At 55.0% G+C, this 27,468-nt stretch overlaps 1 protein-coding gene across 4 annotated transcripts in view; it reads left to right on the forward strand.

The window, feature by feature from the left end:
- The window catches only part of LOC135542804 (BCL-6 corepressor-like), a 126,983-nt gene that overhangs the window by 63,951 nt on the left and 35,564 nt on the right, over positions 1–27,468 (forward strand). For 3 of the 4 annotated variants that reach the window (XM_064970023.1, XM_064970024.1, XM_064970025.1), the window contains 2 exons: positions 5,741–5,907; positions 6,053–6,198. In XM_064970023.1, the coding sequence (XP_064826095.1) occupies positions 5,741–5,907; positions 6,053–6,198 (313 nt within the window). Of the gene's footprint in view, positions 1–5,740; positions 5,908–6,052; positions 6,219–27,468 lie in introns of all 4 variants that reach the window. The other variant, XR_010456136.1, reaches the window with a different exon arrangement.

Below are 27,468 nucleotides of genomic sequence, written 5' to 3' on the forward strand. Positions count from 1 at the left end.
ATTAATAAAACAAATATTCTCATTGTGTTAGCCATAGTCACCTTGCTTTGGTAAGGCCTTGGAGTCAGCAAACTGTCTATAGAATTGCAATTAATTCTAATTCTTTGCCACTGTGACTCATGACATGAGTCATGTTAAAGGGATACTTCAATGTTTCCCAGGAGTCAGAAGAACTTGTGGATACCGTGTATATGTCTCCGCATGCGGTTTGAACGAAGTTGCTAACTAGCGCAACTGTAATTGAGAGTTATCGCAATGCCTAGAAGTGTCTACCTCTAACGTCCTTCATACTGGACTCAAACATACAACTGGTATCCACAAGTTCATCTGAGGCTGGGGAAGTAAATGAAGGGCCTCATTGCCAAAATCACGAAGTATCCTCTTAACTCATAAGGCCAGGCACAGAAAGTGAAAGTAAGTGAATTGAAATTGAATCCCTCCTCAATGGAAAAAATAATTAGCTGTTTAAAAAAAAATCCAAACCTGAATTCAATTTGGTTTAATCCCCTTTACTGAATGGAGCTGGGTGGGGAGAAACAATTTAATGGCCCCTGCTTCCCTGCTGTTGGTTTAAAGGATCTCTCTGCTAGGAGGCATTCCGGCTCAAACATACTCTCCAGTGGCTCAGAATCCCAGGTTTTTAGGAGCAACTGCGCTGCCATTGTGGATATGGTCCATAACTGGCCAGCCTGAGCCATCACACACAGCCATCCAAATCCATTACCAGATGTTAGTAGAAAATATATGGGACCGTTCAGGAGGGACAGATTGACTGGGCTATTTTGAGCCGCCCAGGCAGCCGTTTGATAAGACTTATTGAAAAATGAAAGGCTCGGCGACCCTCCACAGCATTTGCATAGAGATGGGAATCAGAGCGGAGGCTCCTGTAATGGCTTACCTTCCACTGCCCTGGTTGAGAGGATGAGGGATGAGAACCACACAGATCCAGTTCTCTGGACCAGTTCCAGTTTGATCTCTCTTGGACACCATCTTCTGATATTAGAAGGACTGGCTAAGAGGGGCTAGGTAGTGTTGAGTCAGTCTGATACAGATAGTGTAGTATGTACTTGATATTAGAACTGGCTAAGAGGGTCTAGGTAGGGTTGAGTCAGTCTGCTACAGCTAGTGTAGTAGGTACTATAATGAGGAATAACACAGGGTCTAGGTAGGGTTGAGTCAGTCTGATACAGATAGTGTAGTATGTACTATAATGAGGAATAACACAGGGTCTAGGTAGGGTTGAGTCAGTCTGATACAGATAGTGGTACTATACTGAGGAATAACACAGGGTCTAGGTAGGGTTGAGTCAGTCTGATACAGATAGTGGTACTATCCTGAGGAATAACACAGGGTCTAGGTAGGGTTGAGTCAGTCTGATACAGATAGTGGTACTATGAGGAATAACAGGGTCTGAGGAATAACACAGGGTCTAGGTAGGGTTGAGTCAGTCTGATACAGATAGTGGTACTATCCTGAGGAATAACACAGGGTCTAGGTAGGGTTGAGTCAGTCTGATACAGATAGTGTAGTATGTACTTGATATTAGGACTGGCTAAGGGGGTCTAGGTAGGGTTGAGTCAGTCTGATACAGATAGTGTAGTAGGTACTATATTGAGGAATAACACAGGGTCTAGGTAGGGTTGAGTCAGTCTGATACAGATAGTGTAGTAGGTACTATACTGAGGAATAACACAGGGTCTAGGTAGGGTTGAGTCAGTCTGATACAGATAGTGTAGTATGTACTTGATATTAGGACTGGCTAAGGGGGTCTAGGTAGGGTTGAGTCAGTCTGATACAGATAGTGTAGTAGGTACTATCCTGAGGAATAACACAGGGTCTAGGTAGGGTTGAGTCAGTCTGATACAGATAGTGGTACTATACTGAGGAATAACACAGGGTCTAGGTAGGGTTGAGTCAGTCTGATACAGATAGTGGTACTATCCTGAGGAATAACACAGGGTCTAGGTAGGGTTGAGTCAGTCTGATACAGATAGTGGTACTATACTGAGGAATAACACAGGGTCTAGGTAGGGTTGAGTCAGTCTGATACAGATAGTGTGGTACTATCCTGAGGAATAACACAGGGTCTAGGTAGGGTTGAGTCAGTCTGATACAGATAGTGGTACTATCCTGAGGAATAACACAGGGTCTAGGTAGGGTTGAGTCAGTCTGATACAGATAGTGGTACTATCCTGAGGAATAACACAGGGTCTAGGTAGGGTTGAGTCAGTCTGATACAGATAGTGTAGTAGGTACTATACTGAGGAATAACACGGGGTCTAGGTAGGGTTGAGTCAGTCTGATACAGATAGTGTAGTAGGTACTATACTGAGGAATAACACGGGGTCTAGGTAGGGTTGAGTCAGTCTGATACAGATAGTGGTACTATACTGAGGAATAACACAGGGTCTAGGTAGGGTTGAGTCAGTCTGATACAGATAGTGTAGTATGTACTTGATATTAGGACTGGCTAAGAGGGTCTAGGTAGGGTTGAGTCAGTCTGATACAGATAGTGTAGTAGGTACCATACTGAGGAATAACACGGGTCTAAGGTTAAGTTGGATCTTAGAATGAACCCAAGAGATTGTTCTCATTCAAATGTGTCGTCTGTTTGATCTAAATCTAACTTCCTATGGCTGTTGATGAATTTTACCCTTCTCAGTGTGTATCTGTTTCTTTTAAGCTTCATTGAATTAAATGGAATTTTGAATTTAACTGGAAGATGTGGACTAAAGCACCGTATTCCTTTCAGAGCCCTATGAACTTCCCTAACCCCTCGGTCCCCTGTCTGTGGAGACCCTAACTCCTCGGTCCCCTGTCTGTGGAGACCCTAACTCCTCGGTCCCCTGTCTGTGGAGACCCTAACCCCTCGGTCCCCTGTCTGTGGAGACCCTAACCCCTGGGTCTCCTGTCTGTGGAGACCCTAACCCCTCGGTCTCCTGTCTGTGGAGACCCTAACCCCTCGGTCCCCTGTCTGTGGAGACCCTAACCCTCGGTCTCCTGTCTGTGGAGACCCTAACCCCTCGGTCCCCTGTCTGTGGAGACCCTAACCCTCGGTCCCCTGTCTGTGGAGACCCTAACCCCTGGGTCTCCTGTCTGTGGAGACCCTAACCCCTGGGTCTCCTGTCTGTGGAGACCCTAACCCCTCGGTCCCCTGTCTGTGGAGACCCTAACCCCTCGGTCCCCTGTCTGTGGAGACCCTAACCCCTCGGTCCCCTGTCTGTGGAGACCCTAACCCCTCGGTCACCTGTCTGTGGAGACCCTAACCCCTCCGTCTCCTGTCTGTGGAGACCCTAACCCCTCCGTCTCCTGTCTGTGGAGACCCTAACCCCTCGGTCTCCTGTCTGTGGAGACCCTAACCCCTCGGTCCCCTGTCTGTGGAGACCCTAACCCCTCGGTCTCCTGTCTGTGGAGACCCTAACCCCTCGGTCCCCTGTCTGTGGAGACCCTAACCCCTCGGTCTCCTGTCTGTGGTGACCCTAACCCCTGGGTCACCTGTCTGTGGAGACCCTAACCCTGGGTCTCCTGTCTGTGGAGACCCTAACCCCTGGGTTTCCTGTCTGTGGAGACCCTAACCCCTCGGTCCCCTGTCTGTGGAGACCCTAAACCCTCGGTCTCCTGTCTGTGGAGACCCTAACCCCTCGGTCCCCTGTCTGTGGAGACCCTAACCCCTGGGTCTCCTGTCTGTGGAGACCCTAACCCCTGGGTCTCCTGTCTGTGGAGACCCCTACCCCTGGGTCTCCTGTCTGTGGAGACCCTAACCCCTGGGTCTCCTGTCTGTGGAGACCCTAACCCCTGGGTCTCCTGTCTGTGGAGACCCTAACCCCTCGGTCCCCTGTCTGTGGAGACCCTAACCCCTCGGTCCCCTGTCTGTGGAGACCCTAACCCCTCGGTCCCCTGTCTGTGGAGACCCTAACCCCTCGGTCTCCTGTCTGTGGAGACCCTAACCCCTCCGTCTCCTGTCTGTGGAGACCCTAACCCCTCGGTCCCCTGTCTGTGGAGACCCTAACCCCTCGGTCTCCTGTCTGTGGAGACCCTAACCCCTCGGTCCCCTGTCTGTGGAGACCCTAACCCCTCGCTCTCCTGTCTGTGGTGACCCTAACCCCTGGGTCACCTGTCTGTGGAGACCCTAACCCCTCCGTCTCCTGTCTGTGGAGACCCTAACCCCTGGGTCTCCTGTCTGTGGAGACCCTAACCCCTCGGTCCCCTGTCTGTGGAGACCCTAACCCCTCGGTCCCCTGTCTGTGGAGACCCTAACCCCTGGGTCTCCTGTCTGTGGAGACCCCTACCCCTGGGTCTCCTGTCTGTGGAGACCCTAACCCCTGGGTCTCCTGTCTGTGGAGACCCTAACCCCTGGGTCTCCTGTCTGTGGAGACCCTAACCCCTCGGTCCCCTGTCTGTGGAGACCCTAACCCCTCGGTCCCCTGTCTGTGGAGACCCTAACCCCTGGGTCTCCTGTCTGTGGAGACCCTAACCCCTGGGTCTCCTGTCTGTGGAGACCCTAACCCCTGGGTCTCCTGTCTGTGGAGACCCTAACCCCTCGGTCCCCTGTCTGTGGAGACCCTAACCCCTCGGTCCCCTGTCTGTGGAGACTCTAACCCCTCGGTCTCCTGTCTGTGGAGACCCTAACCCCTCGGTCCCCTGTCTGTGGAGACCCTAACCCCTCGGTCCCCTGTCAGTGGAGACCCTAACTCCTGGGTCTCCTGTCTGTGGAAACCCTAACCCCTGGGTCTCCTGTCTGTGGAGACCCTAACCCTTCTGTCCCCTGTCTGTGGAGACCCTAACTCCTCGGTCTCCTGTCTGTGGAGACCCTAACCCCTCGGTCCCCTGTCTGTGGAGACCCTAACCCCTCGGTCCCCTGTCTGTGGAGACCCTAACCCCTCGGTCTCCTGTCTGTGGAGACCCTAACCCCTCGGTCTCCTGTCTGTGGAGACCCCTACCCCTCTGTCCCCTGTCTGTGGAGACCCTAACCCCTCCGTCTCCTGTCTGTGGAGACCCTAACCCCTCCGTCTCCTGTCTGTGGAGACCCCTACCCCTCTGTCCCCTGTCTGTGGAGACCCTAACCCCTCCGTCTCCTGTCTGTGTAGACCCTAACCCCTCTGTCCCCTGTCTGTGGAGACCCCTACCCCTCTGTCCCCTGTCTGTGGAGACCCTAACCCCTCGGTCCCCTGTCTGTGGAGACCCTAACCCCTCGGTCCCCTGTCAGTGGAGACCCTAACCCCTGGGTCTCCTGTCTGTGGAGACCCCTACCCCTCTGTCCCCTGTCTGTGGAGACCCTAACCCCTCCGTCTCCTGTCTGTGGAGACCCTAACCCCTCCGTCTCCTGTCTGTGGAGACCCCTACCCCTCTGTCCCCTGTCTGTGGAGACCCTAACCCTCCGTCTCCTGTCTGTGTAGACCCTAACCCCTCTGTCCCCTGTCTGTGGAGACCCCTACCCCTCTGTCCCCTGTCTGTGGAGACCCTAACCCCTCGGTCTCCTGTCTGTGGAGACCCTAACCCCTCCTTCTACTGTCTGTGGAGACCCCTACCCCTCTGTCCCCTGTCTGTGGAGACCCTAACCCCTCTGTCCCCTGTCTGTGGAGACCCTAACCCCTCGGTCTCCTGTCTGTGGAGACCCTAACCCCTCTGTCCCCTGTCTGTGGAGACCCTAACCCCTCCGTCTCCTGTCTGTGGAGACCCTAACTCCTCGGTCCCCTGTCTGTGGAGACCCTAACCCCTCTGTTCTCTGTGCCCTATCTAGGATGTAGTGCTGTACTGCCTGGAGAACAGGGTGTGTGACGTCAATCACCGTGACAACGCGGGCTACTGTGCGCTGCACGAGGCATGTGCACGTGGCTGGCTTGCTATCACTCAGCACCTGCTGGAGCACGGTGCCGACGTCAACTGTAGCGCCCAGGAAGGCACCAGGTAGACACACACACACTTAAGCATGGACACTCACTTTCTCTCTCACTAACACACAGGCCAGACATATGGACATGGACAATTTCCTTTCAAGGCTCTGTACATAACGCGAGTGTGTGTGTGGCGTGTCTGTCTCCCTCCCCCCCAGGCCCCTCCATGACGCGGTGGAGAATGACCATCTGGAAGTGGTCCGTCTGCTGCTGTCCTACGGAGCTGACCCAACCCTGGCTACGTACTCTGGCCGCAGCCTCCTCCGCATGACACACTCCCACGGCATGGAGGGATTCCTCTCTGGTGAGACTGCTTTAGAGATGGTGTGTGTGTGTGTGTTCCTTATCTTTGGGGGACAGGTCAGGTTACTTAGCAACAGCTGTAGAGGGGTCGTCCTCTAAGGCCTGGCCCTTGTGAGCGGTGCAGTGAGGGGGAGAGAGGTTGCCTGACGACTCAAACGGAATACTTTCACTGTTCTATGTTCACTACATACTTCAGTCAGAGACTGCCGTCAGGGAGGTCGTTGTTGGGGACGTCAAAATGAGGGTTGTTGTACAAAACAAAGTCACCGGCGATTGGATCATCGCCAACCAATCGGTGTATCAAAGCCAATGACGAATTTTCAAAACACGGCTTTGCCTACATGTGTTCTGGCTCTGGCACAACAGCGGTTTCTGGGGGCAGGATAGGGACAGCCTCATTACACACACACACAGACACACAGACAGACACACACACAGTTTAAATGGATGGTGAGGAGATATACCAAGGGGAAGTAGAGGACAGCGTTCCATTGAGTGCTTGAGAGAACCGCAATGAGCAAGCATCCCTCTCTCTCTCCCTCTCTCTCTCTCACTTCCTCCCTCCCTCTCTTCCTCCCTCCCTCTTTCTCTCCCTCCCTCTTTCTCTCCCTCCCTCTTTCTCTCCCTCCCTCTCTCTCCCTCCCTCTCTTCCTCCCTCCCTCTTTCTCTCCCTCCCTCTCTCTCTCCCTCCCTCTCTCCCTCCCTCTCTTCCTCCCTCTCTCTCTCCCTCCCTCTCTTCCTCCCTCTATCCGTTCTCCTCCCCAGCTATTTCAGGTCATTATTAATCAGCCCTGCTCTGGCGCACCCCCCCCCCCCACACACACACACACTTTCCTCCTCTTATACACACTCCAGCAGCGATTGCTCCACTCCACTCACCTAACCTGATCTGTACTTCCCAGAGAGGGAAAACACACAACAAATCCAATTCATTTAGGCAAAACGGGGGATTAGAATTTCCCCCTTCAGCTCAATTCCACGGTGGCCCACAGTGCTGCTTCAGCTCCAGCCCTCTCTGCCTCTCTCCACTCACAAATCCTCAAGTGTTGATGAGTTGATACTATTTTGCATAAACCTGCCCACTAGGAGCACCCCAGAACCCACTAGGAGCACTTCCTCCCTCCTTGTCCTCTGCTCCTCCCTCCCTGTCTTCTCCTCCCTCTCCTCTCTCTTCCCTCCCTAGACTCTCCTCTCTCTCTTCCCTCCCTGGACTCTCTTCTCTCTCTTCCCTCCCTGGACTCTCTTCCCTCCCTGGACTCTCTTCCCTCCCTGGACTCTCTTCCCTCCCTGGACTCTCTTCCCTCCGTGGACTCTCCTCTCTCTCTTCCCTCCCTGGACTCTCCTCTCTCTCTTCCCTCCCTGGACTCTCTTCTCTCTCTTCCCTTCCTGGACTCTCTTCTCTCTCTTCCCTCCCTGGACTCTCTTCTCTCTCTTCCCTCCCTGGACTCTCTTCTCTCTCTTCCCCCCCTGGACTCTTCTCTCTCTTCCCTCCCTGGACTCTCTTCTCTCTCTTCCCTCCGTGGACTCTCTTCCCTCCCTGGACTCTCTTCTCTCTCTCTTCCCTCCCTGGACTCAACTCTCTCTCTTCCCTCCCTGGACTCTCCTCTCTCTTCACTCCCTGGACTCTCCTCTCTCTCTTCACTCCCCGGACTCTCCTCTCCCTCTTCCCTCCCCGTACTCTCCTCTCTCTCTTCCCTCCCCGTACTCTCCTCTCTCTCTCTTCCCTCCCTGGACTCTCCCCTCTCTCTTCCCTCCCTGGACTCTCCTTTCCCCCTTCCCTCCCTGGACTCTCTTATCTCTCTTCCCTCTCTGGACTCTCTTCCCTCCCTGGACTCTCTTCCCTCCCTGGACTCTCCTCTCTCTCTTCCCTCCCTGGACTCTCCTCTCCCTCTTCCCTCCCTGTACTCCCCTCTCTCTTCCCTCCCTGGACTCTCCCCTCTCTTCCCTCCCTGGACTCTCTTCTCTCTCTTCCCTCCCTGTACTCTCTTCTCTCTCTTCCCTCTCTGGACTCTCTTCCCTCCCTGTACTCTCTTCTCTCTCTTCCCTCCCTGGTCTCTCTTCCCTCCCTGGACTCTCCTCTCTCTCTTCCCTCCCTGGACACTCCTCTCCCTCTTCCCTCCGTGTACTCTCCTCTATCTCTTCCCTCCCTGGACTCTCCTCTCTCTTCCCTCCCTGGACTTTCCTCTCCCTCTTCCCTCCCTGGACTCTCCCCTCTCTCTTCCCTCCCTGGACTCTCCCCTCTCTCTTCCCTCCCTGGACTCTCCCCTCTCTCTTCCCTCCCTGGACTCTCTTCCCTCCCTGGACTCTCCTCTCCCTCTTCCCTCCCTGTACTCTCCTCTCTCTCTTCCCTCCCTGTACTCTCCTCTCTCTCTTCCCTCCCTGGACTCTCTTCTCTCTCTTCCCTCCCTGTACTCTCCTCTCTCTCTTCCCTCCCTGTACTCTCCTCTCTCTCTTCCCTCTCCCTGGACTCTCTTTCTCTCTTCCCTCCCTGGACTCTCTTCTCTCTCTTCCCTCCCTGGACTCTCTTCCTCCCTGGATCTCCTCTCTCTCTTCCCTCCCTGGACTCTCTCTCTCTCGTCCCTCCCTGGACTCTCCTCTCTCTTTCCTCCCTGGACTCTCTCTCTCTCTTCCTCCCTGGACTCTCTTCCCTCCCTGGACTCTCTTCTCTCTCTTCCCTCCCTGGACTCTCTTCCCTCCCTGGACTCTCTTCCCTCCCTGGACTCTCTTCTCTCTCTTCCCTCCGTGGACTCTCTTCCCTCCCTGGACTCTCTCTCTCTTCCCTCCCTGGACTCTCCTCTCTCTGTCCCTCCCTGGACTCTCCTCTCTCTCTTCCCTCCCTGGACTCTCTTCCCTCCCTGGACTCTCTTCCCTCCCTGGACTCTCTTCCCTCCCTGGACTCTTCCCTCCCTGGACTCTCTTCCCTCCGTGGACTCTCCTCTCTCTTCCCTCCCTGGACTCTCCTCTCTCTCTTCCCTCCCTGGACTCTCTCTCTCTCTTCCCTCCCTGGACTCTCTTCTCTCTCTTCCCTCCCTGGACTCTCTCCCTCTCTCTTCCCTCCCTGGACTCCCTCTTCTCTCTCTTCCCTCCCTGGACTCTCTTCTCTCCTTCCCTCCCTGGACTCTCTCTCTCTTCCCTCCGTGGACTCTCTTCCCTCCCTGGACTCTCTTCTCTCTCTTCCCCCCTGGACTCTCTTCTCTCTCTCTTCCCTCCCTGGACTCTCTCTCTCTCTTCCCTCCCTGGACTCTCCCTGGACTCTCTCTCTTCACTCCCTGGACTCTCTCTCTCTTCTTCCCTCCCCTGACTCTCCTCTCCCTCTTCCCTCCCCGTACTCTCCTCTATCTCTTCCCTCCCTGGACTCTCCCTCTCTCTTCCCTCCCTGGACTTTCCTCTCCTCTTCCCTCCCTGGACTCCCTCCCCTCTCTCTTCCCTCCCTGGACTCCCTCTCTCTTCCCTCCCTGGACTCTCCCCTCTCTCTTCCCTCCCTGGACTCTCTTCCCTCCCTGGACTCTCCTCTCCCTCTTCCCTCCCTGTACTCTCCTCTCTCTCTTCCCTCCCTGTACTCTCCTCCCTCTCTCTTCCCTCCCTGGACTCTCTTATCTCTCTTCCCTCCCTGTACTCTCTCTCTCTCTTCCCTCCCTGTACTCTCTCCCTCTCTCTTCCCTCCCTGGACTCTCTTATCTCTCTTCCCTCCCTGGACTCTCTTCTCTCTCTTCCCTCCGTGGACTCTCTTCCCTCCCTGGACTCTCCTCTCTCTTCCCTCCCTGGACTCTCCTCTCTCTCGTCCCTCCCTGGACTCTCCTCTCTCTCTTCCTCCTCCCTGGACTCTCTTCTCTCTCTTCCTCCCTGGACTCTCTCTCTCTCTTCCCTCCCTGGACTCTCTTCCCTCCCTGGACTCTCTTCCCTCCCTGGACTCTCTTCCCTCCCTGGACTCTCTTCCCTCCCTGGACTCTCTTCCCTCCGTGGACTCTCCTCTCTCTTCCCTCCCTGGACTCTCCTCTCTCTCTTCCCTCCCTGGACTCTCTTCTCTCTCTTCCCTCCCTGGACTCTCTTCCCTCCCTGGACTCTCTTCTCTCTCTTCCCTCCCTGGACTCTCTTCTCTCTCTTCCCTCCCTGGACTCTCTTCTCTCTCTTCCCTCCCTGGACTCTCTTCTCTCTCTTCCCTCCGTTGACTCTCTTCCCTCCCTGGACTCTCTTCTCTCTCTTCCCCCTGGACTCTCTCTCTCTCTCTCCCTCTCTCCTCCCTTCCTCTCCCTGGACTCTCTCTCTTCCCTCCCTGGACTCTCTCTCTCTCTTCCTCCCTGGACTCTCCTCTCTCTCTTCACTCCCTGGACCCTGACTCTCCTCCCTCCCTCTTCCCTCCCCTGGACTCTCCTCTATCTCTTCCCTCCCTGGACTCTCCCCTCTCTCTTCCCTCCCTGGACTTTCCTCTCCCTCTTCCCTCCCTGGACTCTCCCCTCTCTCTTCCCTCCCTGGACTCTCCCCTCTCTCTTCCCTCCCTGGACTCTCCCCTCTCTCTTCCCTCCCTGGACTCTCTTCCCTCCCTGGACTCTCCTCTCCCTCTTCCCTCCCTGTACTCTCCTCTCTCTCTTCCCTCCCTGTACTCTCCTCTCTCTCTTCCCTCCCTGGACTCTCTTATCTCTCTTCCCTCCCTGTACTCTCCCTCTCTCTTCCCTCCCTGTACTCTCTTCCCTCCCTGGACTCTCTCTTCCCTCCCTGGACTCTCTTCTCTCTCTTCCCTCCCTTGACTCTCTTCCCTCCCTGGAATCTCCTCTCTCTCTTCCCTCCCTGGACTCTCCTCTCTCTCGTCCCTCCCTGGACTCTCCTCTCTCTCTTTCCTCCCTGGACTCTCTTCTCTCTCTTCCCTCCCTGGACTCTCTTCCCTCCCTGGACTCTCTTCTCTCTCTTCCCTCCCTGGACTCTCTTCCCTCCCTGGACTCTCTTCCCTCCCTGGACTCTCCTCTCTCTCTTCCCTCCCTGGACTCTCTTCCCTCCCTGGACTCTCTTCCCTCCCTGGACTCTCCTCTCTCTCCTCCCTCCCTGGACTCTCTTCTCTCTCTTCCCTCCCTGGACTCCTCTCTCTCTGCCCCCCCTGGACTCTTCTCTCTCTTCCCTCCCTGGACTCTCTTCTCTCTCTTCCCTCCCTGGACTCTCTTCTCTCTCTTCCCTCCGTGGACTCTCTTCCCTCCCTGGACTCTCTTCTCTCTCTCTTCCCTCCCTGGACTCAACTCTCTCTCTTCCCTCCCTGGACTCTCCTCTCTCTCTTCACTCCCTGGACTCTCCTCTCTCTCTTCACTCCCCGGACTCTCCTCTCCCTCTTCCCTCCCCGTACTCTCCTCTCTCTCTTCCCTCCCCGTACTCTCCTCTCTCTCTTCCCTCCCTGGACTCTCCTTTCCCCCTTCCCTCCCTGGACTCTCTTATCTCTCTTCCCTCCCTGGACTCTCCTCTCTCTTCCCTCCCTGGACTCTCTTCCCTCCCTGGACTCTCTTCCCTCCCTGGACTCTCCTCTCTCTCTTCCCTCCCTGGACTCTCCTCTCCCTCTTCCCTCCGTGTACTCTCCTCTATCTCTTCCCTCCCTGGACTCTCCCCTCTCTCTTCCCTCCCTGGACTTTCCTCTCCCTCTTCCCTCCCTGGACTCTCCCCTCTCTCTTCCCTCCCTGGACTCTACCCTCTCTCTTCCCTCCCTGGACTCTCCCCTCTCTCTTCCCTCCCTGGACTCTCTTCCCTCCCTGGACTCTCCTCTCCCTCTTCCCTCCCTGACTCTCCTCTCTCTCTTCCCTCCCTGTACTCTCCTCTCTCTCTTCCCTCCCTGGACTCTCTTATCTCTCTTCCCTCCCTGTACTCTCCTCTCTCTCTTCCCTCCCTGTACTCTCCTCTCTCTCTTCCCTCCCTGGACTCTCTTATCTCTCTTCCCTCCCTGGACTCTCTTCTCTCTCTTCCCTCCCTGGACTCTCTTCCCTCCCTGGAATCTCCTCTCTCTCTTCCCTCCCTGGACTCTCCTCTCTCGTCCCTCCCTGGACTCTCCTCTCTCTCTTCCTCCCTGGACTCTCTCTCTCTCTTCCCTCCCTGGACTCTCTTCCCTCCCTGGACTCTCTTCTCTCTCTTCCCTCCCTGGACTCTCTTCCCTCCCTGGACTCTCTTCCCTCCCTGGACTCTCCTCTCTCTCTTCCCTCCCTGGACTCTCCTCTCTCTCTTCCCTCCCTGGACTCTCTTCTCTCTCTACCCTCCCTGGACTCTTCTCTCTCTTCTCTCTCTTCCCTCCCTGGACTCTCTTCTCTCTCTTCCCTCCGTGGACTCTCTTCCCTCCCTGGACTCTCCTCTCTCTCTTCCCTCCCTGGACTCTCCTCTCTCTCGTCCCTCCCTGGACTCTCCTCTCTCTCTTTCCTCCCTGGACTCTCTTCTCTCTCTTCCCTCCCTGGACTCTCTTCTCTCTCTTCCCTCCCTGGACTCTCTTCCCTCCCTGGACTCTCTTCCCTCCCTGGACTCTCTTCCCTCCCTGGACTCTCTTCCCTCCCTGGACTCTCTTCCCTCCGTGGACTCTCCTCTCTCTTCCCTCCCTGGACTCTCCTCTCTCTCTTCCCTCCCTGGACTCTCTTCTCTCTCTTCCCTCCCTGGACTCTCTTCTCTCTCTTCCCTCCCTGGACTCTCTCTCTTCCCCCCTGGACTCTTCTCTCTCTTCCCTCCCTGGACTCTCTTCTCTCTCTTCCCTCCCTGGACTCTCTTCTCTCTCTTCCCTCCGTGGACTCTCTTCCCTCCCTGGACTCTCTTCTCTCTCTTCCCCCCCTGGACTCTCTTCTCTCTCTCTTCCCTCCCTGGACTCTCCTCTCTCTCTTCCCTCCCTGGACTCTCCTCTCTCTTCACTCCCTGGACTCTCCTCTCTCTCTTCACTCCCCTGACTCTCCTCTCCCTCTTCCCTCCCCGTACTCTCCTCTATCTCTTCCCTCCCTGGACTCTCCCCTCTCTCTTCCCTCCCTGGACTTTCCTCTCCCTCTTCCCTCCCTGGACTCTCCCCTCTCTCTTCCCTCCCTGGACTCTCCCCTCTCTCTTCCCTCCCTGGACTCTCTTCCCTCCCTGGACTCTCCTCTCCCTCTTCCCTCCCTGTACTCTCCTCTCTCTCTTACCTCCCTGTACTCTCCCTCTCTTCCCTCCCTGGACTCTCCTCTCTCTCTTCCCTCCCTGGACTCTCTTATCTCTCTTCCCTCCCTGTACTCTCCTCTCTCTCTTCCCTCCCTGTACTCTCCTCTCTCTCTTCCCTCCCTGGACTCTCTTATCTCTCTTCCCTCCCTGGACTCTCTTCTCTCTCTTCCCTCCCTGGACTCTCTTCCCTCCCTGGAATCTCCTCTCTCTCTTCCCTCCCTGGACTCTCCTCTCTCTCGTCCCTCCCTGGACTCTCCTCTCTCTCTTTCCTCCCTGGACTCTCTTCTCTCTCTTCCCTCCCTGGACTCTCTTCCCTCCCTGGACTCTCTTCTCTCTCTTCCCTCCCTGGACTCTCTTCCCTCCCTGGACTCTCTTCCCTCCCTGGACTCTCTTCCCTCCCTGGACTCTCTTCTCTCTCTTCCCTCCCTGGACTCTCCTCTCTCTCTTCCCTCCCTGGACTCTCTTCTCTCTCTACCCTCCCTGGACTCTTCTCTCTCTTCCCTCCCTGGACTCTCTTCTCTCTCTTCCCTCCCTGGACTCTCTTCTCTCTCTTCCCTCCGTGGACTCTCTTCCCTCCCTGGACTCTCCTCTCTCTCTTCCCTCCCTGGACTCTCCTCTCTCTCGTCCCTCCCTGGACTCTCCTCTCTCTCTTTCCTCCCTGGACTCTCTTCTCTCTCTTCCCTCCCTGGACTCTCTTCTCTCTCTTCCCTCCCTGGACTCTCTTCCCTCCCTGGACTCTCTTCCCTCCCTGGACTCTCTTCCCTCCCTGGACTCTCTTCCCTCCGTGGACTCTCCTCTCTCTTCCCTCCCTGGACTCTCTTCTCTCTCTTCCCTCCCTGGACTCTCTTCTCTCTCTTCCCTCCCTGGACTCTCTTCTCTCTCTTCCCTCCCTGGACTCTCTTCTCTCTCTTCCCCCCTGGACTCTTCTCTCTCTTCCCTCCCTGGACTCTCTTCTCTCTCTTCCCTCCCTGGACTCTCTTCTCTCTCTTCCCTCCGTGGACTCTCTTCCCTCCCTGGACTCTCTTCTCTCTCTTCCCCCCCTGGACTCTCTTCTCTCTCTCTTCCCTCCCTGGACTCTCTTCTCTCTCTCTTCCCTCCCTGGACTCTCCTCTCTCTCTTCCCTCCCTGGACTCTCCTCTCTCTCTTCACTCCCCTGACTCTCCTCTCCCTCTTCCCTCCCCGTACTCTCCTCTCTCTCTTCCCTCCCTGGACTCTCCCCTCTCTCTTCCCTCCCTGGACTCTCCTGTCCCCCTTCCCTCCCTGGACTCTCTTATCTCTCTTCCCTCCCTGGACTCTCTTCTCTCTCTTCCCTCCCTGGACTCTCCTCTCTCTCTTCCCTCCCTGGACTCTCCTCTCCCTCTTCCCTCCCCGTACTCTCCTCTCTCTCTTCCCTCCCTGGACTCTCTTCCCTCCCTGGACTCTCCTCTCTCTCTTCCCTCCCTGGACTCTTTTCTCTCTATTCCCTCCCTGGACTCTCCTCTCTCTCTACCCTCCCTGGACTCTTCTCTCTCTTCCCTCCCTGGACTCTCTTCTCTCTCTTCCCTCCCTGGACTCTCTTCTCTCTCTTCCCTCCCTGGACTCTCTTCCCTCCCTGGACTCTCCTCTCTCTCTTCCCTCCCTGGACTCTCCTCTCTCTCGTCCCTCCCTGGACTCTCCTCTCTCTCTTCCCTCCCTGGACTCTCTTCCCTCCCTGGACTCTCTTCCCTCCCTGGACTCTCTTCCCTCCCTGGACTCTCTCTCTCTCTTCCCTCCCTTCCCTCCCTGACTCTCTCTTCCCTCCCTGGACTCTCTTCTCTCTCTTCCCTCCCTGGACTCTCTTCTCTCTCTTCCCCCCCTGGACTCTCTTCTCTCTCTCTTCCCTCCCTGGTCTCTCCCCTCTCTCTTCCCTCCCTGAACTCTCCTCTCTCTCTTCCCTCCCTGGACTCTCTTATCTCTCTTCCCTCCCTGGACTCTCCTCTCTCTTCCCTCCCTGGACTCTCTTCTCTCTCTTCCCTCCCTGGACTCTCTTCCCTCCCTGGACTCTCTTCCCTCCCTGGACTCTCCTCTCTCTCTTCCCTCCCTGGACTCTCCTCTCTCTTCCCTCCCTGGACTCTCCTCTCTCTCTTTCCTCCCTGGACTCTCCTCTCTCTCTTCCCTCCCTGGACTCTCCTCTCTCTTCCCTCCCTGGACTCTCCTCTCTCTTCCCTCCCTGGACTCTCTCTCTCTTCCCTCCCTGGACTCTCTTCCCTCCCTGGACTCTCTTCCCTCCATGGACTCTCCTCTCTATTTCCCTCCCTGGACTCTCCTCTCTTATCCCTTCCTGGACTCTCTCTCTCTCTTCCCTCCCTGGACTCTCTTCCCTCCTTCCCTCCCTGGACTCTCTTCCCTCCCTGGACTCTCCTCTCTCTCTACCCTCCCTGGACTCTCCTCTCTCTCTACCCTCCCTGGACACTTCTCTCTCTTCCCTCCCTGGATTCTCCTCTCCCTCTTTCCTCCCCGTACTCTCCTCTCTCTCTTCCCTCCCTGGCCTCTCCCCTCTCTCTTCCCTCCCTGGACTCTCCTTTCCCTCTTCCCTCCTTGGACTCTCCTCTCTCTCTTCCCTCCCTGTACTCTCCTCTCTCTCTTCCCTTCCTGTACTCTCCTCTCTCTCTTCCCTCCCTGGACTCTCTTATCTCTCTTCCCTCCCTGGACTCTCTTCTCTCTCTTCCCTCCCTGGACTCTCTTCCCTCCCTGGACTCTCCTCTCTCTCTTCCCTCCCTGGACTCTCCTCTCTCTCGTCCCTCCCTGGACTCTCCTCTCTCTCTTTCCTCCCTGGACTCTCTTCTCTCTCTTCCCTCCCTGGACTCTCTTCTCTCTCTTCCCCCCCTGGACTCTCTCCTCTCTCTCTTCCCTCCCTGGACTCTCCTCTCTCTCTTCCCTCCCTGGACTCTCCTCTCTCTCTTCACTCCCTGGACTCTCTCTCTCTCTTCCTCCCTGACTCTCCTCTCTCTCGTCCCTCCCTGGACTCTCTCTCTCTCTTCCCTCCCTGGACTCTCCTCTCTCTTCCCTCCCTGGACTCTCCTGTCCCCCTTCCCTCCCTGGACTCTCTTATCTCTCTTCCCTCCCTGGACTCTCTCTTCTCTCTCTTCCCTCCCTGGACTCTCTTCTCTCTCTTCCCTCCCTGGACTCTCCTCTCTCTCTTCCCTCCCTGGACTCTCCTCTCCCTCTTCCCTCCCCTGGACTCTCCCTCTCTCTTCCCTCCCTGGACTCTCTTCCCTCCCTGGACTCTCCTCTCTCTCTTCCCTCCCTGGACTCTTTTCTCTCTTCTCCTCCCTGGACTCTCCTCTCTCTCTACCCTCCCTGGACTCTTCTCTCTCTTCCCTCCCTGGACTCTCTTCTCTCTCTTCCTCCCTGGACTCTCTTCTCTCTCTTCCCTCCCTGGACTCTCTTCCCTCCCTGGACTCTCCTCTCTCTCTTCCCTCCCTGGACTCTCCTCTCTCTCTTCCCTCCCTGGACTCTCCTCTCTCTCTTCCCTCCCTGGACTCTCTTCCCTCCCTGGACTCTCTTCCCTCCCTGGACTCTCTTCCCTCCCTGGACTCTCCTCTCTCTCTTCCCTCCCTAGACTCTCCTCTCTCTCTTCCCTCCCTGGACTCTCTTCTCTCTCTTCCCTCCCTGGACTCTCTTCTCTCTCTTCCCCCCCTGGACTCTCTTCTCTCTCTCTTCCCTCCCTGGTCTCTCCCCTCTCTCTTCCCTCCCTGAACTCTCTCTCTCTCTTCCTCCCTGGACTCTCTTATCTCTCTTCCCTCCCTGGACTCTCTCTCTCTTCCCTCCCTGGACTCTCTTCTCTCTCTTCCCTCCCTGGACTCTCTTCCCTCCCTGGACTCTCTTCCCTCCCTGGACTCTCCTCCCTGGACTCTCTTCCTCCCTGGACTCCTCTCTCTTCCCTCCCGGGACTCTCCTCTCTCTCTTTCCTCCCTGGACTCTCCTCTCTCTCTTCCCTCCCTGGACTCTCCTCTCTCTTCCCTCCCTGGACTCTCCTCTCTCTTCCCTCCCTGGACTCTTCTCTCTCTTCCCTCCCTGGACTCTCTTCCCTCCCTGGACTCTCTTCCCTCCATGGACTCTCCTCTCTATTTCCCTCCCTGGACTCTCCTCTCTCTTATCCCTTCCTGGACTCTCTTCTCTCTCTTCCCTCCCTGGACTCTCTTCCCTCCCTGGACTCTCTTCCCTCCCTGGACTCTCTTCCCTCCCTGGACTCTCCTCTCTCTCTACCCTCCCTGGACTCTCCTCTCTCTCTACCCTCCCTGGACACTTCTCTCTCTTCCCTCCCTGGATTCTCCTCTCCCTCCCTTCCCTCCCCTCTTCCCTCCCTGGACTCTCTCTCTCTTCCCTCCCTGGCCTCTCCCCCCTCTCTCTTCCCTCCCTGGACTCTCTCTTCCCCTCCCTGGACCTCTTCCCTCCCTGGACTCTCTCTCTTCCCTCCCTGTACTCTCCTCTCTCTCTTCCCTCCCTGTACTCTCCTCTCTCTCTTCCCTCCCTGGACTCTCTTATCTCTCTTCCCTCCCTGGACTCTCTTCTCTCTCTTCCCTCCCTGGACTCTCTTCCCTCCCTGGACTCTCCTCTCTCTCTTCCCTCCCTGGACTCTCCTCCTCTCTCGTCCCTCCCTGGACTCTCTCTCTCTCTTCCTCCCTGGACTCTCTTCTCTCTCTTCCCTCCCTGGACTCTCTTCCCTCCCTGGACTCTCTTCCTCTGGACTCTCTTCCCTCCCTGGACTCTCCTCTCTCTCTTCCCTCCCTGGACTCTCCTCTCTCTCTTCCCTCCCTGGACTCTCTCTCCCTCTCTTCCCTCCCTGGACTCTCTTCCCTCCCTGGACTCTCCTCTCTCTCTTCCCTCCCTGGACTCTCCTCTCTCTCTTCCCTCCCTGGACTCTCTTCTCTCTCTTCCCTCCCTGGACTCTCCTCTCTCTCTACCCTCCCTGGACTCTCTTCTCTCTCTTCCCTCCCTGGACACTCTTCTCTCCCTGGACACTCTTCTCTCTCTTCCCTCCATGGACACTCTTCTCTCTCTTCCCTCCCTGGACTCTCTTCCCTCCCTGGACTCTCTTCCCTCCCTGGACTCTCCTCTCTCTCTACCCTCCCTGGACTCTTCTCTCTCTTCCCTCCCTGGACTCCTCTCTCTCTTCCCTCCCTGGACTCTCCTCTCTCTCTTCTCTCTCTTCCCTCTCCTCTCTCTCTTCCCTCCCTGGACTCTCTTCTTTCTCTTCCCTCCCTGTACTCTCTTCTCTCTCTTCCCTCTCCTCTATCTCTTCCCTCCATGGACTCTCCTCTCTCTCTTCCCTCTCTGGACTCTCTTCCCTCTCTGGACTCTTCTTTCTCTTCCCTCCCTGTACTCTCTTCTCTCTCTTCCCTCTCCTCTATCTCTTCCCTCCCTGGACTCTCTTCTTTCTCTTCCCTCCCTGTACTCTCTTCTCTCTCTTCCCTCTCCTCTATCTCTTCCCTCCATGGACTCTCCTCTCTCTTCCCTCTCTGGACTCTCTTCCCTCTCTGGACTCTCTTCCCTCTCTGGACTCTCTTCCCTCCCTGGACTCTCTTCCCTCCCTGGACTCTCTTCCCTCCCTGGACTCTCTTCCCTCCCTGGACTCTCTTCCCTCCCTGGACTCTCTTCCCTCCCTGGACTCTCTTCCCTCCCTGGACTCTCTACTCTCTCCTCCCTCCCTGGACTCTCTTCTCTCTCGTCCCTCCCTGGACTCTCTTCTCTCTCGTCCCTCCCTGGACTCTCTTCTCTCTCGTCCCTCCCTGGACTCTCTTCTCTCTCGTCCCTCCCTGGACTCTCTTCTCTCTCTTCCCTCCCTGGACTCTCTTCCCTCTCTGTTCTTCCCTTTCTGGACTCTCTTCTCTCCCCTCCCTTCCTTCACTGGACTCTCCCTCCCTCTCTCTTCCTCCCTGGACTCTCTTCCCTCTCTGTTCTTCCCTTTCTGGACTCTCTTCTCTCCCCTCCCTTCCTTCACTGGACTCTCCTCTCTCTCTTCCCTCCCTGGACTCTCTTCTCTCTCGTCCCTCCCTGGACTCTCCTCTCTCTCTTCCCTCCCTGCACTCTCCTCTCTCTCTCTTCCCTCCCTGGACTCTCTTCCCTCTCTGTTCTTCCCTTTCTGGACTCTCTTCTCTCCCCTCCCTTCCTTCACTGGACTCTCCTCTCTCTCTCTTCCCTCCCTGGACTCTCTTCCCTCTCTGTTCTTCCCTTTCTGGACTCTCTTCTCTCCCCTCCCTTCCTTCACTGGACTCTCCTCTCTCTCTTCCCTCCCTGGACTCTCTTCCCTCTCTGTTCTTCCCTTTCTGGACTCTCTTCTCTCCCCTCCCTGGCTTCTGGGCCTTCTACCGGGATTCTCTGGGATTTTGTTTCCTAATTCTGTTTTTTCTCGTTCCCGAATGCCTTGGACTGAGCAGGGAAACAAGACAACATCTGAAATAGCAGTGTGTTTCTGTGTGACTGCGTGGAGCTGGAAGTATGGTGGTGATGTAACACAGAGGCAGTGTGTGTCGGTAGAGAGAGTATCTCCATTGACACACACACACACATACTGCGCTGAGTGCTGCAATATCGTGACCCACATTACCCAGGGAGAGCAGAGAGCCGGGGGAGAGGAGGGGGCAGAAGGAGGGGTGGACGGGGGTAGCAATCAGAGCCATGCACCTCTCTTTTCTTCTCCTCTCTGCTCTCCCTCTCTCCCTCCGCTCTCCTCCCCTAATCACCACTTCCCACTTAGCATTTAAAACGGCTGCTTCCCCTGCAAACCACAGAGCAGCACGGCCACAGAGCAGCACGGCCACAGAGCAGCACAGCCACAGAGCCAGCCTGTCATTTAGAGCTTTGGGGAGCACAGTGCTCAGCTATACCCTGCTGACACACACACACTGCAGAGAGGCATATATACAACAAGCCAGCACTAACAAATGAACACACTCAGTGGCGTTGCAGGGTAATAGCCTCTTCATCCTTCCTTCCATTCTCTCGTTCCCTTCCTCTCTCCGTCTCAACTCCCAGGCTTTGTGTAAGACCATGTTAGAGACCGAGCGAGCGGAAGGCACGGCAAGCGCAAGGAAGCTAGAAACAGTGAATGTGTGAAATAGAGAGAGTGAGTATGACTAAAAGACAGATGGAGGGAGCGTGAAGGGCTAGAGAGAGAGAATGAAATATAGAGGGGGGGTAGTGTGACAGAGAGAACTGGAAGGAGGCTGAGCAAGCATGAAGGAGCTAGAGAGAGAATGAAAGATGGAGCGAGAGGAAGTAGAGAGAGAGGGATAGAGAGAAGGGGGGTGTGGTAAATCGGCAGGTTTGTATGGATGTGCTGCCTGCCAGTCTGATTTCCACCTCCTCCCCCAATGTGTTCCCTCTCCCTGGGAGCTCTAATCAGCAGCTAGCACAACACACACTAGCACAACACACACTTTCTTACTTTCCTTCGCCTCGTTCTTTCTCTCTCCATTCCCTATCTGCCTCTCCTTTCCCTCTCTGCCTCTCTCTCCTTTCCCTTTCTGCCTCTCTCTCCTTTCCCTCTCTGCCTCTCTCCTCTCCCTCTCTGCCTCTCTCCTCTCCCTCTCTGTCTCTCTCCTTTCCCTCTCTGCCTCTCTCCTTTCCCTCTCTGTCTCTCTCCTTTCCCTCTCTGTCTCTCTCCTTTCCCTCTCTGCCTCTCTCCTTTCCCTCTCTGCCTCTCTCTCCTTTCCCTCTCTGCCTAACTCTCCTTTCCCTCTCTGCCTAACTCTCCTTTCCCTCTCTGCCTAACTCTCCTTTCCCTCTCTGCCTAACTCTCCTTTCCCTCTCTGCCTAACTCTCCTTTCCCTCTCTGTCTCTCTCCTTTCCCTCTCTGTCTCTCTTCTTTCCCTCTCTGTCTCTCTCCTTTCCCTCTCTGCCTCTCTCTCATTTCCCTCTCTGTCTCTCTCCTTTCCCTCTCTGCCTCTCTCTCCTTTCCCTCTCTGCCTCTCTCTCCTTTCCCTCTCTGTCTCTCTCCTTTCCCTCTCTGCCTCTCTCTCCTTTCCCTCTCTGTCTCTCTCCTTTCCCTCTGTCTCTCTCCTTTCCCTCTGTCTCTCTCCTTTCCCTCTCTGCCTCTCTCTCCTTTCCCTCTCTGCCTCTCTCCTTTCCCTCTCTGCCTCTCTCCTTTCCTCTCTCTCTCTCTCCTTTCCCTCTGTGCCTCTCTCTCCTTTCCCTCTCTGCCTCTCTCTCCTTTCCCTCTCTGCCTCTCTCTCCTTTCCCTGTCTGCCCCTCTCTCCTTTCCCTCGCTGCCTCTCTCTCCTTTCACTCTCTGCTTCTCTCTCCTTTCCCTCTCTGCCTCTCTCTCCTTTCCCTCTCTGCCTAACTCTCTTTTCCCTCTCTGCCTCTCTCTCCTTTCCCTCTCTGCCTCTCTCTCCTTTCCCTCTCTGCCTAACTCTCTTTTCCCTCTCTGCCTCTCTCTCCTTTCACTTTCTGCCTCTCTCTCCTCTCCCTCTCTGTCTCTCTCCTTTCCCTCTCTGCCTCTCTCCTTTCCCTCTCTGCCTCTCTCCTTTCCCTCTCTGCCTCTCTCCTTTCCCTCTCTGCCTCTCTCTCCTTTCCCTCTTTGCCTCTCTCTCATTTCCCTCTCTGCCTCTCTCTCCTTTCCCTCTCTGCCTCTCTCTCCTTTCCCTCTTTGCCTCTCTCTCCTTTCCCTCTCTGCCTCTCTCTCCTTTCCCTCTCTGCCTCTCTCTCCTTCCCTCTCTGCCTCTCTCTCCTTTCCCTCTTTGCCTCTCTCTCCTTTCCCTCTCTGCCTCTCTCTCATTTCCCTCTCTGCCTCTCTCTCCTTTCCCTCTTTGCCTCTCTCTCCTTTCCCTCTCTGCCTCTCTCTCCTTTCCCTCTCTGCCTCTCTCCTTTCCCTCTTTGCCTCTCTCTCCTTTCCCTCTCTGCCTCTCTCTCCTTTCCCTCTCTGCCTCTCTCTCCTTTCCCTCTCTGCCTCTTTCTCCTTTCCCTCTCTGCCTGTCTCTCCTTTCCCTCTCTGCCTCTCTCTCCTTCCCTCTCTGCCTCTCTCTCCTTTCCCTCTCTGCCTCTCTCTTCTTTCCCTCTCTGCCTCTCTCTCCTTTCCCTCTCTGCCTCTCTCTCCTTTCCCTCTCTGCCTCTTTCTCCTTTCCCTCTCTGCCTCTCTCTCCTTTCCCTCTCTGCCTCTCTCTCCTTTCCCTCTCTGCCTCTCTCTCCTTTCCCTCTCTGCCTCTCTCTCCTTTCCCTCTCTGCCTCTCTCCTTTCCCTCTCTGCCTCTCTCCTTTCCCTCTCTGCCTCTCTCTCCTTCCCTCTCTGCCTCTCTCCTTCCCTCTCTGCCTCTCTCCTTTCCCTCTCTGCCTCTCTCTCCTTTCCCTCTCTGCCTCTCTCTCCTTTCCCTCTCTGCCTCTCTCCTTTCCCTCTCTGCCTCTCTCTCCTTTCCCTCTCTGCCTGTCTCTCCTTTCCCTCTCTGCCTCTCTCTCCTTTCCCTCTCTGCCTCTCTCTCCTTTCCCTCTCTGCCTCTCTCCTTCCCTCTCTGCCTCTCTCCTTCCCTCTCTGCCTCTCTCTCCTTTCCCTCTCTGCCTCTCTCTCCTTTCCCTCTCTGCCTCTTTCTCCTTTCCCTCTCTGCCTCTCTCTCCTTTCCCTCTCTGCCTCTTTCTCCTTTCCCTCTCTGCCTCTCTCTCTCCTTTCCCTCTCTGCCTCTCTCTCCTTTCCCTCTCTGCCTCTCTCTCTCCTTTCCCTCTCTGCCTCTCTCTCCTTTCCCTCTCTGCCTCTCTCTCCTTTCCCTCTCTGCCTCTCTCTCCTTTCCCTCTCTGCCTCTCTCCTTTCCCTCTCTGCCTCTCTCTCCTTTCCCTCTCTGCCTCTCTCTCCTTTCCCTCTCTGCCTCTCTCTCCTTTCCCTCTCTGCCTGTCTCTCCTTTCCCTCTCTCTCTTTCTCTGTCGTTCCGTGGGTTTTTTAATGAGGCTTAACTGCTGAATCCCTGAATGGCTGTAGCTGGCACAACACTCCCTTGCTGCCTCTGGCACTGCCACACTACCCACCCAACGCCAAGCCCCCACACAGCTGCCCCCGCTTCCACACCGGCTCCCTGTGCGCAAGCACACACACACACAAACACATACATAAACATACACACACACACACACAGAGAATGCAAACATAGTGACCTGCTGTCCAAGCAGCCGGAGCCGTTTTTAAATGAACACTCGGTGGAGTGAACACCGGTGATTTAAGTGTGTGTGTGTGTGAGAGCGTGCATGGCTCCCTAGCGGCTTTGAAGGCTCCCGAGTGGAATCTGATTAGAGATTCATGTCTGACACACACTGCCGTGCTCCGCCTGTTCCACCGTGAGGCAGAGTGAACAGGGAGGGCAGGGGGGCGGGGACCAAGGTGGGGGGCCCGGGTGAGGGGAGGGGGCCAGGGTGGGGGCGGGGGGCCAGGTTGGGGGGCGGGGGCCAGGGTGGGGGGCGTCTCTTTCTCTCATTCTCTCTGCTCTGTCCCTGTTTATAGTTGTACCGTGTCTCTCTCTGCTCTGTCCCTGTTTATAGCTGTACTGTGTCTCTCTCTGCTCTGTCCCTGTTTATAGCTGTACCATGTCTCTCTCTCTGTCCCTGTTTATAGTTGTACCGTGTCTCTCTCTCTGCTCTGTCCCTGTTTATAGCTGTACCGTGTCTCTCTCTGCTCTGTCCCTGTTTATAGCTGTACCGTGTCTCTCTCTCTCTCTGCTCTGTCCCTGTTTATAGCTGTACTGTGTCTCTCTCTCTCTCTCTGCTCTGTCCCTGTTTATAGCTGTACCGTGTCTCTCTCTCTGCTCTGTCCCTGTTTATAGCTGTACTGTGTCTCTCTCTCTCTGCTCTGTCCCTGTTTATAGCTGTACCGTGTCTCTCTCTGCTCTGTCCCTGTTTATAGCTGTACCGTGTCTCTCTCTCTCTGCTCTGTCCCTGTTTATAGCTGTACCGTGTCTCTCTCTGCTCTGTCCCTGTTTATAGCTGTACCGTGTCTCTCTCTGCTCTGTCCCTGTTTATAGCTGTACCGTCTCTCTCTCTCTCTGCTCTGTCCCTGTTTATAGCTGTACCGTGTCTCTCTCTCTGCTCTGTCCCTGTTTATAGCTGTACCGTGTCTCTCTCTCTCTCTGTCCCTGTTTATAGTTGTACCGTGTCTCTCTCTGCTCTGTCCCTGTTTATAGCTGTACCGTGTCTCTCTCTGCTCTGTCCCTGTTTAGAGCTGTACCGTGTCTCTCTCTCTCTCTCTGTCCCTGTTTATAGTTGTACTGTGTCTCTCTCTGCTCTGTCCCTGTTTATAGCTGTACCATGTCTCTCTCTCTCTCTCTCTCGATCCCTGTTTATAGTTGTACCGTGTCTCTCTCTCTGCTCTTTCCCTGTTTATAGCTGTACTGTGTCTCTCTCTGCTCTGTCCCTGTTTATAGCTGTACCGTGTCTCTCTCTCTCTCTGCTCTGTCCTTGTTTATAGCTGTACTGTGTCTCTCTCTCTCTCTGCTCTGTCCCTGTTTATAGCTGTACCGTGTCTCTCTCTGCTCTGTCCCTGTTTATAGCTGTACCGTGTCTCTCTCTGCTCTGTCCCTGTTTATAGCTGTACCGTGTCTCTCTCTGCTCTGTCCCTGTTTATAGCTGTACCGTGTCTCTCTCTGCTCTGTCCCTGTTTATAGCTGTACCGTGTCTCTCTCTCTGGTCTGTCCCTGTTTATAGCTGTACCGTGTCTCTCTCTCTCTCTCTGCTCTGTCCCTGTTTATAGCTGTACCGTGTCTCTCTCTCTGCTCTCTCCCTGTTTATAGCTGTACTGTGTCTCTCTCTCTGCTCCTTCCCTGTTTATAGCTGTACCGTGTCTCTCTCTGCTCTGTCCCTGTTTATAGCTGTACCGTGTCTCTCTCTGCTCTGTCCCTGTTTATAGCTGTACCGTGTCTCTCTCTCTCTCTGTCCCTGTTTATAGCTGTACCGTGTCTCTCTCTCTCTCTCTGTCCCTGTTTATAGCTGTACTGTGTCTCTCTCTGCTCTGTCCCTGTTTATAGCTGTGCCTTGTCTCTCTCTCTCTCTGTCCCTGTTTATAGCTGTACCGTGTCTCTCTCTCTCTCTGTTCTGTCCCTGTTTATAGCTGTACCGTGTCTCTCTCTGCTCTGTCCCTGTTTATAGCTGTACCGTGTCTCTCTCTGCTCTGTCCCTGTTTATAGCTGTACCATGTCTCTCTCTCTCTCTGTTCTGTCCCTGTCTATAGCTGTACCGTGTCTCTCTCTCTCTCTGCTCTGTCCCTGTTTATAGCTGTACCGTGTCTCTCTCTGCTCTGTCCCTGTTTATAGCTGTACCGTGTCTCTCTCTCTCTCTCTGCTCTGTCTCTGTTTACAGCTGAACCGTGTGTCTCTCTCTCTCTGCTCTGTCCCTGTTTATAGCTGTACCGTGTCTCTCTCTCTCTCTGCTCTGTCCCTGTTTATAGCTGTACCGTGTCTCTCTCTGCTCTGTCCCTGTTTATAGCTGTACCGTGTCTCTCTCTCTCTCTCTGTCCCTGTTTATAGCTGTACCATGTCTCTCTCTCTCTCTGCTTTGTCCCTGTTTATAGCTTTACTGTGTCTCTCTCTCTCTGCTCTGTCCCTGTTTATAGCTGTACCGTGTCTCTCTCTGCTCTGTCCCTGTTTATAGCTGTACCGTGTCTCTCTCTCTCTCTCTGCTCTGTCCATGTTTATAGCTGTACCGTGTCTCTCTCTGCTCTGTCCCTGTTTATAGCTGTACCATGTCTCTCTCTCTCTCTCTGTCCCTGTTTATAGCTGAACCGTGTCTCTCTCTCTCTCTCTGTCCCTGTTTATAGTTGTACCGTGTCTCTCTCTCTCTGCTCTGTCCCTGTTTATAGCTGTACCGTGTCTCTCTCTCTCTCTGCTCTGTCCCTGTTTATAGCTGTACCGTGTCTCTCTCTGCTCTGTCCCTGTTTATAGCTGTACCATGTCTCTCTCTCTCTCTCTGTCCCTGTTTATAGCTTTACTGTGTCTCTCTCTCTCTCTGCTCTGTCCCTGTTTATAGCTGTACAGTGTCTCTCTCTCTGCTCTGTCCCTGTTTATAGCTGTACCGTGTCTCTCTCTCTCTCTCTCTCTGCTCTGTCCCTGTTTATAGCTGTACCGTGTCTCTCTCTGCTCTGTCCCTGTTTATAGCTGTACCATGTCTCTCTCTCTCTCTCTGTCCCTGTTTATAGCTGTACCGTGTCTCTCTCTCTCTCTCTGTCCCTGTTTATAGTTGTACCGTGTCTCTCTCTCTCTCTCTGTCCCTGTTTATAGCTGTACCGTGTCTCTCTCTCTCTCTCTCTGTCCCTGTTTATAGCTGTACCATGTCTCTCTCTCTCTCTGCTCTGTCCCTGTTTATAGCTTTACTGTGTCTCTCTCTCTCTCTCTGTCCCTGTTTATAGCTGTACTGTGTCTCTCTCTGCTCTGTCCCTGTTTATAGCTGTGCCTTGTCTCTCTCTCTCTCTCTCTGTCCCTGTTTATAGCTGTACCGTGTCTCTCTCTGCTCTGTCCCTGTTTATAGCTGTACTGTGTCTCTCTCTGCTCTGTCCCTGTTTATAGCTGTACCATGTCTCTCTCTCTGTCCCTGTTTATAGTTGTACCGTGTCTCTCTCTCTGCTCTGTCCCTGTTTATAGCTGTACCGTGTCTCTCTCTGCTCTGTCCCTGTTTATAGCTGTACCGTGTCTCTCTCTCTCTCTGCTCTGTCCCTGTTTATAGCTGTACTGTGTCTCTCTCTCTCTCTCTGCTCTGTCCCTGTTTATAGCTGTACCGTGTCTCTCTCTCTGCTCTGTCCCTGTTTATAGCTGTACTGTGTCTCTCTCTGCTCTGTCCCTGTTTATAGCTGTACCGTGTCTCTCTCTGCTCTGTCCCTGTTTATAGCTGTACCGTGTCTCTCTCTCTCTGCTCTGTCCCTGTTTATAGCTGTACCGTGTCTCTCTCTGCTCTGTCCCTGTTTATAGCTGTACCGTGTCTCTCTCTGCTCTGTCCCTGTTTATAGCTGTACCGTGTCTCTCTCTCTCTCTCTGCTCTGTCCCTGTTTATAGCTGTACCGTGTCTCTCTCTCTGCTCTGTCCCTGTTTATAGCTGTACCGTGTCTCTCTCTCTCTGTCCCTGTTTATAGTTGTACCGTGTCTCTCTCTGCTCTGTCCCTGTTTATAGCTGTACCGTGTCTCTCTCTGCTCTGTCCCTGTTTAGAGCTGTACCGTGTC

This window comes from Oncorhynchus masou, chromosome 6 (assembly GCF_036934945.1).
Source record: "Oncorhynchus masou masou isolate Uvic2021 chromosome 6, UVic_Omas_1.1, whole genome shotgun sequence".
NCBI classification, from domain to species: domain Eukaryota; kingdom Metazoa; phylum Chordata; class Actinopteri; order Salmoniformes; family Salmonidae; genus Oncorhynchus; species Oncorhynchus masou.